Source organism: Cimex lectularius, unplaced genomic scaffold (genome assembly GCF_000648675.2).
Source record: "Cimex lectularius strain Harlan isolate CLEC.00 unplaced genomic scaffold, Clec_2.1 scaffold56, whole genome shotgun sequence".
NCBI lineage: Eukaryota > Metazoa > Arthropoda > Insecta > Hemiptera > Cimicidae > Cimex > Cimex lectularius.
In genome coordinates this window covers 640,698-653,134 of record NW_019394202.1, presented here as the reverse complement: position 1 = coordinate 653,134, position 12,437 = coordinate 640,698, and the positions used below count along the sequence as shown (strand labels likewise).

At 33.6% G+C, this 12,437-nt stretch overlaps 1 protein-coding gene across 1 annotated transcript in view; it reads right to left on the bottom strand.

The window, feature by feature from the left end:
- LOC106666578 (rho GTPase-activating protein 26) overlaps nucleotides 1-7,835 on the bottom strand; it is a 179,710-nt gene extending 171,875 nt beyond the window's left edge. The window contains exon 1 of the mRNA XM_024230108.1: nucleotides 7,419-7,835. Within this exon, the coding sequence (XP_024085876.1) occupies nucleotides 7,419-7,578 (160 nt within the window). The 5' untranslated portion in view covers nucleotides 7,579-7,835. The remainder of the gene's footprint in view (nucleotides 1-7,418) is intronic.
- Between the last annotated feature and the right edge of the window lie 4,602 nt (nucleotides 7,836-12,437).

The following is a 12,437-nucleotide window of genomic DNA, read 5'->3' as shown; positions in this document are numbered from 1 at the left end:
TCGTTTGGTTTGAAGCCATCTGTATACCATATCATTGTATCTGATTCTCTCCTGAGTTCTTCCTGTCCTTTGTAGTCTGTTCAGATTATAGGATGTTGTAAAGAATGTTTCCGGGATCATATAGTCACTCCCCGTATCTAAGAATGGGTGTCTGATTTTATTAATTATGGTTGTGTGCCCGAATTGTTTAGTTCCTACCCAATTTAGAGTTTAGATAATACAGATCATTTCTGTTTAGGGGAATCAAATTTCCTATAAATTTCTCCATTGCATTTTGAGTTGCTTACCCGGTCTATATCCAATGATAAAAGATGGTTTTTTTCATCTATCAATAATAATATGAATACTCTTTTCGGGTTCTTTTTTATTATTAAAACGTCTCAGATTCAACCCTATAGGTGTCAGTATCACGTTACAAAACTAATTCTGCGGATTTTTAAAATTCATTAACTTATCCAGATTTAGATAATTTGCTATAAACGATCGAATGACAAAGCTTTCCGGGGGGAGTGATAAAACAGAAAGCCTATCAATACTCTCTGTACGGTCATTAATTTGATTTATTTCCACCGTATTTCTAGGCTGATAAATTGATTAGGGGTATTCATTTTCAAGTAGAATAATTTTTTTATTAAAACTAGTCTGTTTTCTGTCAATTTCATCGAGATAGCTTATCCCCCGAATTTCGGAGGCGTACAAAACAATCGTGGCTATTATGGATTCAAACAGGTTAAATTTCGTCGACACGCATTGCTTATTAATATTTGCATTCTTATTAATATTTCTTTTATTCGCCCCAATAAATATTCCTTTTTCAGTCTGTAGCCAAACCGAAGTTGCCATTCATCATAAAGGACACGCCGAGATACGTGTATCTGTTTGCAATTTCTATCGGAGCGTTATTGTAGGCAGCAAAGGGTTCTTATTTGTCTACATTTTGCTGAAGATGGGAAAATCATTACTTTGGTTTTTTCGGCATTGACACTGGGCATATTCAATTCACAGTATTCAGAAAGCCTTAAGTCTAGTACGCACTGGAATTCTTTGTTCGGACTCTCTTTCGCAGACTCTCGGATACATGTCGCAGATTCTTTGACCCGCAACATCGTTGCTCCGGAAATTGTGTCCGCATCTAGTTTAAGTCTGAGCCATGTCGAACGAGGCCGCGCTCTCGGGGGATTTCAGTACCACTTTACGTAGCTCTACGGAGTAAAAAAAAAAAAGAGCTATCAAAAAGCCACCACGTTGGTGGATTCGGATGTTCAAAGATCGTCTAATAAGCATGGGCACGATCTTCTTGACACTGAGATTCGAAGATGGATTGGGATTCCGAAATTTTGTTCGGATGAGTCCAGTCGACTTTGATTATCATTTGGAAATGGTTGGACCACACATTTCGAAGTTCGAGTTCGGGCTAACTCAGCCACATCGTCTGCTTTACTAAGCTTTATCAACATTTTTTGTGTCTCCAATGATTCTGCAAAGAGAACGATGTCGCCGGCAAACAACAAACAGAGCAGAAATCCGAATTTGTCGAACTGTATTCCTTCAAAGCTGACTACTTTCAAAAATCAATGAAATCCGATAAGACGAGCGAGAACAATGTTGAAGAAAGAGATTCACCTTGTACAACACCTTGGGTTATACACTAATAGGGTTGTGTCATCGATTATTAAAAATTGGTATTATCGAAGAGTGATTGCAGAATTCTCAGAATTTGACCAACTTGTCTACGCATTTTTACCCAAACAAATCCACGGTTAATCTTCTCAAATGTCTTGTGGAAATCAACAAAAACGACAAAAAGGTATTTTTCCCCACTATGGTAAACTGAATTACTAAATTCGTTTTATATTTATAATTTTATTACTCTTTTATAGCCAATTAAGGCATACATAGAAGGTTCGTTTAATACCACATAATATGTAAATAAAGCAAACATACAAATAAGACTAACATTAAATTGAAATTATATTAAATGTGCATACGTATATAATAAAGTAGCATAAGAAAAATTATAATAATACATCAAATAAATATGACTTTTAATTTCTTTAAATTTTTGCCTAAATTTATTTAACGCTAGCCTTAATTCAGAAGGATTTCTAATCTTTCTCATTTTTAAAGTTAAATTTTTAAGATGGGCTTTGTTATTGAATTTCGAAAGAACGATTAATATTTTTTTGGAAGCGCTGTACTCATTAACAGTATCTTTACTAAATGAGTTCTATTTGCAAAGTTTCACTACATTTTTAACTTTTATTTGCCAGACGACAATCTGAATCAAATCAAGGTTTATTTTCTATTCCTTTAAAGTTTTCAAAATATTAAATGTTTTGTTTACCAACATTCCAGGGTCTCTCATGTAGCTATGAATATTATTAACAAAACATATATCAGTATCAAATACCTTTTCAAAATTACAGTTAGAAACATCTAAATCAATTTTATTTCTAATAATAGTTGTTTAAAGAATTCCTTATATTTAATTAATTTTTTATTATGATTTGGAATACGTTGAAGTAAAGACGATGTGCAAAGATTATGATCAGTGAATTCAGAGTTATTAAATATCTTAAAATCATCGATTAAATAATTGCAGTTAGTATTGCACGATACAAGGTCTAACACTACAATATATAATTGACCCAATGATCACTAACAGAACGACCGCTACAAACAATAAAGCAACAATAAATTTAAAAGATAGAATAAACAAATATTTAATGATAAAAACAATGAGACAAATTAAAAGTAGAAATTTCTTATGTTGAGAAAATGAAAAAAATCAGTTTGTTGGAATTTTTTGTCTGCCAGTTCCAACCCCTTCACACGGATGATTCCAGCTGTGAGTGTCTTGTTTATCTTCGAATAGCAATTAGAGGCTGGAATGATTTGTCAATCATGAAATGAAACTTATATCGTTTTTAGAACGCGTGTTTTTAAAAGCTTCATGTAATCTGTAACATTATGGTTCCATATCCAATCGTTTTTTTTTCTCGCCGTTTGTTCGTAGCGCGACTTGTATTGTTTTACGTCAACTGTTTTCACAAATGAGGTGAACTTTTGTTTAAGAGTTAGCAACAGAATGTGTGAAACTTGCGTCTTATGTTTGATGCCTGATCATGGGCAATGCAAATGTACGATTCCAAACTCATATTATTTTTGAGTGTGAATCAAACCATGATGAACTAGTAAAATTTACGTTTTTGAGTACACGATATTATATTATTGCGATTTTGTCAGAAACTAAGGAGGTTGATGGGACAAATTGTTTTTAAGAAATAGGACGGACTTTAATCAACCATATCAAGGCGATGAAACTGAAATATTTCAGTGATTACTTGGCACCGACCAACCAAGGATTGATATGATTTGATAAAGTCAAATCAATTATATTTCTTTCCTAGACTTAACATTTTACGAAAAATCCATGTAAAATTTGCACCTTAAACTAATAAATTAAAACTGTCGAATGCAATGAACCAAGGAGTGTATGATTTTGATGAGGGTATATCAATTATACAGGGTGTCCTTCTTAGATGGCCTGGCTGAATTTCTCTTCAACCAATGACGCTATCAAAAAAGCAAAAAATACGCGTTTAATATTTTTTAGTCTAATTTAAAATGTTTACTTTTTTGGAGAAAAATTATACAAGGTACCTCAGGCCCAGTTCAACTTCAAAATTTCAAATACTACCTATAAATCTTGTCACATAATTTTAAACGAATTTTTACGCTGAAAGCAATGGTGCAATCGTATCTTAAATTGGTCAAAAAATGACAAAGTTAGGGCAAAAAGAAACCGGCAGCATAATTTCAACGAGGAGGACCTACCCACTTCAAACTAATAAATTAATACTGTCGATTGAAATGAACCAAGGATTGATATGATTTTGATGAAATCGTACCAATTTTATTTTTCCTAGACCTAACAGTTAACGAAAAATCCTAGTGAAATGTTTTGCACCTAATGGCGGACATCTGATGACTGATGTACAAGCATCATAATCCCCACATTTCTAAAGAATGACAAGCTGATATAATTTTCGAATATGCAACACACCAAGCCGATCTAATAAATAAACTAATTAATTGGCAATTTATGGTAGAATAAAGGTTTTTTTCTGAGATCTGGTCAGAGACGAGAAGTTTGATGGGATGAACAGATTTTATGAAATAACATCGGGATTTCTGACGTCTTTCCTGGCATTTTTGCATCTTACCAAGGCAACCAAGCTGACAAAACCTTTAAAAAAATCTATGTGAAATTTTGCACCTTATGCCTGATCATTGTCGTAAAACTAACATGATCTCATTTATGAAGGAACACAAGCTGATATAATTTTCGAAAGTGATTCAAACCAAGCAGAATTAATAAAAAAAATGCTATATGGATTTTATTAAGTTAAAATTTCTGCGATTCCTAAAATTATCGAGACTTTTGAACCAAACGTACCAAGGCGAAATAGATGACAAACTGTTTCTGTGCCTATTCCGAGCCTGTCAACCAAGGATTGATATGATTTTGATGAAGTCATATCAATTATATTTCTCTCCTGGATTTAACATTTTACGAAAAATCCATGTAAAATTTGCACCTTAAACTAATAAATTAATACTCTCGATTGAAATGAACCAAGGATTGATATAACTTTGATGAGGGCATATAAACTATATAGGGTGCCCTTTTTAAATGGCCTGGCTGAATTTCTCTTGAACCAATGACGCTACCAAAAAAGCAAAAAATATTTAATATTTTTTAGTCTAATTTAAAATGTTTACTTTTTTTGGAGAAAAATTATACAGGGTAATCAGGCCCAGTTTATCTTCAAAATTTCAAATACGACCTTATACATCCTGACGCATTATTTTAAACGATTTTTTTTCGCTGAAAACGACAGTGCAATCGTAATTTAAATTGGCCAAAACATGACAAAGTTATGGCAAAAAGTTTGAAAAAACTCATTTCGATTGTTTTGTTGTTAATTCCAATAATTTGCTTATTCACTAAAGTAAACATTAATTGCCTTCATTGTTTACAATCTTTCACTGTTTGTCTAAATTCACATTATAAGAGCAAATCTTAATTCTCCGAAGTAAATAAATTTTACAATAGTGCCTATTCGTTACAACCAGTATTCCATTCAAAATGATCCGAAAAGCAAATTTTTCCGATCAACAGCGAGTTGATATATACGGACTGCTTTATTGATAGTGGTGTACTGCGCGTCGTGCGGTCGAATTGTACTCCCAGAAATTTCTTGATCTCCCCAGAGAAAACCACAAATATCATTAGAGGTGAACTTGGATTCATCAGTCCATAGGATGTATGGAAGAATGTCTTCCTCAGCCTCCCAAATCGATATTTGTGCAAGGAAAGTTAGACGCCTGTCATAATCAGAGCGCCAAAGTCCCTAGACAAAATGAGAGCGATACGGCTTAAAATTGTAAGTCCAGAGTACATCTCTAATTCATTTTTTTGAAAATTCTAAAACCCTTCTTACATTTCGGAGAGAGGAATTCGGATTTTCGCGAACATACAGTAAAATGTGTTTCTTAGTCACCTGTTGTTTCATAATTGAAGTCGTGAAAAACACCGTTTTCATTTTTTGCAGACATTTCGACCTTTATTCGGGTCATCTTCAGAGCTTAGGTAAATTACAAAAAATATGTTGATTGGTTAAAAGTACAATTTAAAATGTAAATATAAATTTTGAACCAAGTATTTTACACTCACATCAATTGTGGTGCTATTCTTGTGGTAATAATCATATAAAAACAGCAGAATACAAATTCACGTTTCACAACACTTTCACACAAAGCCAAAATGACACCACAAGAATAGCACCACACTTTATGTGAGTATGAAATACTTACTTCAAAATTTGTATTTACACTTAAATTGTATTTTTTCCAATCAACATATGTTTTGTAATTGACCTCTGAAGATGACCCGAATAAAGGTCGAAACGTCGGCAAAAAATGAAAAGGTGTTTTCCTAAACTACCTCATTCGTGACCGCTCCTCACGTCTTCAACAAGATACAGTAAAAAATATTCACCTCCTCGTCGAAATTACGCTGCCGGTTTCTTTTTGCCATAACTTTGCCATTTTTTGACCAATTTAAAATCAATGATAAAACCATTGTTTTCAGCGTAAAAAATCGTTTAAAATGATGTGACACTATGTATAGGGTAGTATTTGAAATTTTGGAAGTTAAACTGGGCCTGAGGAACCTTGTATAATTTTTCTCCAAAAAAAAGGTGAACATTTTAAATTAGACTAAAAAATATTAAAGACGTATTTTTTGCTTTTTTGATAGCGTCATTGGTTCAAGAGAAATTCAGCCCGGCCATCTAAAAAGGGCACCCTGTATAATTGATATACCCTCATCAAAGTTATATCAATCCTTGGTTCATTTCAATCGAGAGTATTAATTTATTAGTTTAAGGTGCAAATTTTCATGGATTTTTCGTACAATCCAGGAGAGAAATATAATTGATTTGACCTCATCAAAATCATATCAATCCTTGGTTGACAGGCTCGAAATAGGTAGAGATTTCGCCTTGGTACGTTTGGTTAAAAAGCCTGTAAAAAGGTCACCTCTTTTCTCCTAGAGTTAGCATTTTACTTGAAATGCTTATAAAATTTGCACCTTGAACTGATATGTAAATAAATACTGACGATTGTTATGACCAAGTGTTGATGTGATTTTTATGAGACCGTATCAATTTTATTTCTCGCCTAGAAATTTATGAAAAATTCTTGTGTAAAGTTCACCTTAATGGCATCGCCTGATTGTTGACATAAAAGCGTTATCTTTAAGAATATATTTATCACCTAGCTAACGAAACGTTTTGAAAAAAAATTTTTGTAGTCCGTCTACCAAGGATTGGTATGAGGTTTATGAGCCAGTATTAATTTTACTATTCATTGACGGTACATATCTGGAAAGTGTTACGAGCTGGTAGGAAAGTCGGGAAATCCACTTTTATACAAATGTAAGTAAGCGGAACGGTGGGATTCGCGTAAATCGTGGATGTCCACGCCTCCTGGCCACCTTCAGAAAGCATTTTTTTCGTTTTAATTAAGCCCAATTTTCAAGGTGAAAAACGCCACCGTGCGTGCACCAATTTTTTTGCCAAAAATTTTTTTAAAATTAAACCAGTGGGAATAGGCAGACCTGGATATCTATTCAAGCAGATTCGTTCCAACATTCTCAAGGTATTTAGCAAATAAAAATTCACGTATTTGGTTTTGTAAATATCGTCCTTCACACGGCTGCAAACAGGTTGTTGATAGTGTCGTAGCGATAAAGAACGTTTATTATTGTTATATGAAAGAACTAGGTACACAAAAAACACACGGAATCGTGATTTAAAAAAATTCTCCTAAAAGTATAAAAAAAGGCTTACTTTTTGCAGCGTTGAGTAAATCCTTGAGCTCCTTGACCAGCTTTTTCATCTGTTGGCTCGTCTCCTCCAGTTCCTTTTCATGTGCGTGGAGCTTTTCCCTGAAATGAGGGCTGTCCGCGATGCACTCCGTGAACTCCAAAGGCTGAAGACCGACTCCCATTTTTGTCCGCTTTAGATAAAATTGTTTTCGACTATTTTCATAACTCGCGCCGGGCGACAAGCGAAACGAGACGAGCCCAAAGGAGCCGGAGAACTTGTAAAACGAGAACCCTTCGGCCGCTCCACAGCTGGTGAAATGTTACGAAGAAACGAATTGACGAGACTCGACGAGCCCACCGCCCCGACAACTGTTCGACACTGGACAGAAACAAACTGAAGCACCGCTGGAAATTTTGGAGTGGTGAGGAAGAATCCAGCGTTTAACCCCACCACCTCCAACACGGCTCCCCCCAGACCTACCGACCCAACTCCTACTTACTATCCATCCCAACGACCGACTAGCGACGACCATTCATTGCCGGTTTAACGTTCTACGAACACGGTTTATTTTATTTCTTTCCCGCTCTTCGGATCATATAAATAAAACTGCACAACATACACTTCATAAAACAGAAGACTTTTTTTTACATAAAAAATAGACCAGAAGTCGTCACATCCATATTTGTCTTCACAGGCAAAAAATCACTTCTACTTACTAGCATTCTGCATTTTTAAAATTAAGCCTCAATAATGCACTACTATAAACCCATTGGTCCGCATATTCTCGCTATGTAACGTCTCATACTTCAGTCATGTATATGACTGACAAAAATATTTAAATAATGTTTGTTAGTTACCTATCGTCTTGGTCTGCCCATCCTCGCTGCTTTTTGTTGGTTCAGGCAGACCAAGATGATAGGTAATTCAAACGATAGGAAGGCACTAAAAGGTGGAAATCTTACCATATACAGAATAATAGTTAGTGGTGGATGTCTGTAAACAATTACTGAAACTAGTTAAATGATTTGGAAAAGAGAGACAGAGAGAGTGAGAAAGAGAAAGTGCATATATACAAGATAATAATTAAAGTTATTTACAAGACACAACCTCTTTAACAATAATTCTTGTCAGGTTTGAATAAAGTAATTGAATTTCAGTAAATTGATCGTCTACATTCATGATTCTAAATAAAGGGGAATGCTTTAAATAATTTGTTTTGTTGTAAGGAACGCAAAAGGTGGGTGAATTTAGAATGTAATGAGCAGATGGTTGTAGTAAAATTATAGAGAGAGAGAGAGAGAGAGAGAGAGAGAGAGATGATGGGGTCTACTTGTGTATAAAGAAGTGGATGGAGGAATAAAATATCAAAATAATTTCTTGGGGCGAATAGGTTCTGAAGTTTGGATTGATCTGCAAATTGTATGTGACGTCCAAGTGCTAGGAATCTAAAGAATTTTCTTTGATTGAAAAAGTTTATGTTAGAAGGGATTCCAGATGATTGAACTAAGTATAGGCATTACTAGTGACTACTGAGTGATAGTGGATGTTGGAGTGGTAAAGACATGGATATTTCGAATAATGAATCCTAAAGGTTTTAAAGACTTGTTGCTTATGAAAGAGATATGATCATTGAAGATCATCTTTTCACCAAGCAACCCTGAGATCAGATACATACAGCGTAGTTAAGAGAAGAAGATGAGTGTAATTGATTTTGGGTACAGATTTTTTTTCCTTGCCACTCCATATTGCAGATTGCAAGATTTTGAAATTACTAAGAGTTACAATGAATTAATTTACAATTTACAATAAGAATTAAATATAAATTAATTGAAGGAAAGCTAATTTTAACACTTAATTGAAACAACTGATTTAAAATAGAGCAAAATTCATTACATTAATAAACTTTTTAAAGCCTTCACAATATTTGGAAATCAATTTATTTAATTGTAATGGCCATTGTCTATTTCCACATGACTTGAAAGTTTAAGTTCTGTTTAGAATTCATGACAGGGAAAATTTTTTAGCACTTATTTCCCACTTTCCCAGGATTTTAACATACTCTTTCTAGTTGTTTCATAAAGGTGAGAGGTAACTAACTCGTAATAGGTAAACTTGCAAGCAGTTATTCAGAGCTGCTTCTTTGCCTTCCTATCCACTTCCTCATTCTCTGCCGTTCCGATGTGACATCACTCACTCAAGGCATGAATAATTTCTTGAAGAAGGGAAATATCATCGAGGACTCACTGGATTAATAAATATTTACCTCATCTGCAATAGAAGGAAAGGAACTTTAATTAGAGTTTGATATCATCACTAAAAATATTAAAAAGAAGTAGTCCTAAATGAGAGCCCTGCAGAACTCCCAAAGGGACCATTTCTTTCGATTAGTAGGATTTCACTTTTTAACTATTTGATATCTATATATATAATATATATAATTTATGAAATCATTTCACATGCTTACATATCCAACATGAAGTGGTGGTGTTTTTAAAGAATTACTCCTTTTTTCATGAATACTTCCACCAGTTTTTAATTTAAAAAAACTTTTGGACGAACACTCAGCCCGTCTTCAGTCTTTTATTGGAGGTCTTAACATTACTCCAATAGAAAGAAAAGTATAAGAAATAATTATTGGGTTAAATAAGAAGAAACTCGTACAGTCGTACTCCTGAATGGTCGTAATTGAAACAAACTGTACTCCTATCAACTTGGTGCTTGAGAGTAGAGTACCTTTAGGATAGTATATCATAACACGTAATTTCATGTTTAAATTATTTTATTCAATTTATCGCTCTGCTCTACCACAGCGATTACATTTAATTATTTGTTTATTTTACTGATTTTCCTGCCAACCATCTAACCCTATACTCCCCCAAAACAGAGCAATCAGATAAATAATTAAATGTTTTCAACTACCCTATTATTACACATACTACAAAGATAAAGTCGAGGTGATATTATAATTTTAAAAAGTTAAGCTCTAGAATCTAGCCCGTTATACGATGCTTGATAAATTGCATTTTGTACTTCAACAAGTAAGTTACTTTTTTCAATTCTGCCCACATAAGCACTTGTGTATATACATGTGACCTATGACTTCTCATGGCAAGCCAAGAAAACCTCCCATTTCGGTGACCCGGGGTCGTACCTTGGTCTTACCTGTACCACTGCTGAAGTTAGGCTCAAGGGGCTATCAACAAGTTCTTTTCAGCCTCCAACACATGCGGTTTTAACCTAAACACTCTATCATTTATTTTAAAAAAATGTTCCCTCTCACATCTTTCCCTCAAGTACCCCCTGGAGTACTGGATATTCCTCCATCAATCTTTATCATCCTTATGAACTTACAATATCTAGTCTAATTGAGGGTCGATGAGGTACTTCATATTCAACATCAACACTCTTGTACTACATACACATTCAAACATATAAATATTCTTTCGCAAAATAGTTAAAACACCACTAAATATACATATATATACTATATCAATAGTAATGATGGTAATATAAGGTCAATACATAAAACCAACTTAACAAACATGGTACTAAATTTAAAAAAAACTTACTGTGAACATCTTTTTAAAAGGATTGAACACCACACTCACTCCACCATTTATCATTTCTATTTATTTTGGACTGTTTGTATAATTTTAATATTGATTTTTTGGTACAACCCCATAGGTGAATACCATATGTCCACATTTAGGGCTTGTTTGTATATTTTATTTTGTAGAGTAAGGTTGGAGCCGTCCTATCAACCACTATAGTTGCCTATACCTTAAACCAATTTCTATCCTTTTTTGCTTCATGTGTTCTTACAATCTCAGCTTGGCATCTAATGACATTCCCAAATATTTAGCTGTATGGTATAATAGTTCCATTGATTGTGCAAGACAGAACATGGTCCTCTTTTTTGTTTGTTTATATGAACTAGTTATGCTGATTGATTCTACTTTTTTTTGTCCATTTGTTAATCTTATTACAAGCTTTTTGACAAAAACCAAAGTATTTTGGTTGAATGGTTGATGGTCAATGCTAGGCAATGAAATGACATTTATGGCAGCTAAAGAAGTTGCCTTGAATCCTGAAATTCAAATAACCTGTACACCAGCAACCAAAGTGGAAATGAAAATTACAAACTAACCCAGGTTATCAATGGCCATGTCTGTGGGTGAATATTTTTCAAGCTTTTGGATAAATATAAACACATGCTGCACCTGAGAGTCAGCCATTGCAGACATGAGATCATGTATTATACGACTGTCCTTTACATGAAACAACTTTATAGCTTAGTTTATTGTAATAGTAACTCCAACAAATGACAAGTGGCCATCATCACAACACATTCTAGTAAAAAAGTATATTACCGAGTTTAATAAATTCATTTTAAGTATACCATATTTGTGATGAAATATATTAGTGAAATAGATAGATGATAATAATTACTGTCATAAAAGTTCACTGCATGAACAATAACAATTAAAATTATTATGAAAACAAACAATGTAAATGTAAACAAATGAAATATTGAAATGTTCAATAATTAAAAAAGAAGTAGATAATTAAAACTCAGCAAAATTGAAATTTGTGTATTATAAAATTTAGTTCAGGGTAACAAAATTGTGAAAAAAAACCTCTTGTCCTATGTCTGGGGACACAGACAACCACCATCGTTTTGCCGACACACTCCAGTTCAGAACATCTTTCCAACAAGAGCATGAGGAGAAGGTCTTTAGAAGAATATGAACTGTAGTTAAGAAATTTAGCAAGAGGCTAAAGAGTGGCAAATTTTCCCCACACTGATAAATAAATAAATAAAAGATTAAATTACTTACCTGCAAAAAATTTTGTGTAATATCTTTTTTTATAAGAATATTTAACATCAAAATAGTGGGAATAATTTTGCCGTAGGGTATTAATATATGTAACTTTAAAAGTGGGAAATGGATCATAATATTCATAATATCTTCACAGATCCAAACTACATACAAAACGTTTTGAACTAAATTTCATACAGATATTTTCCAGGGATTATCA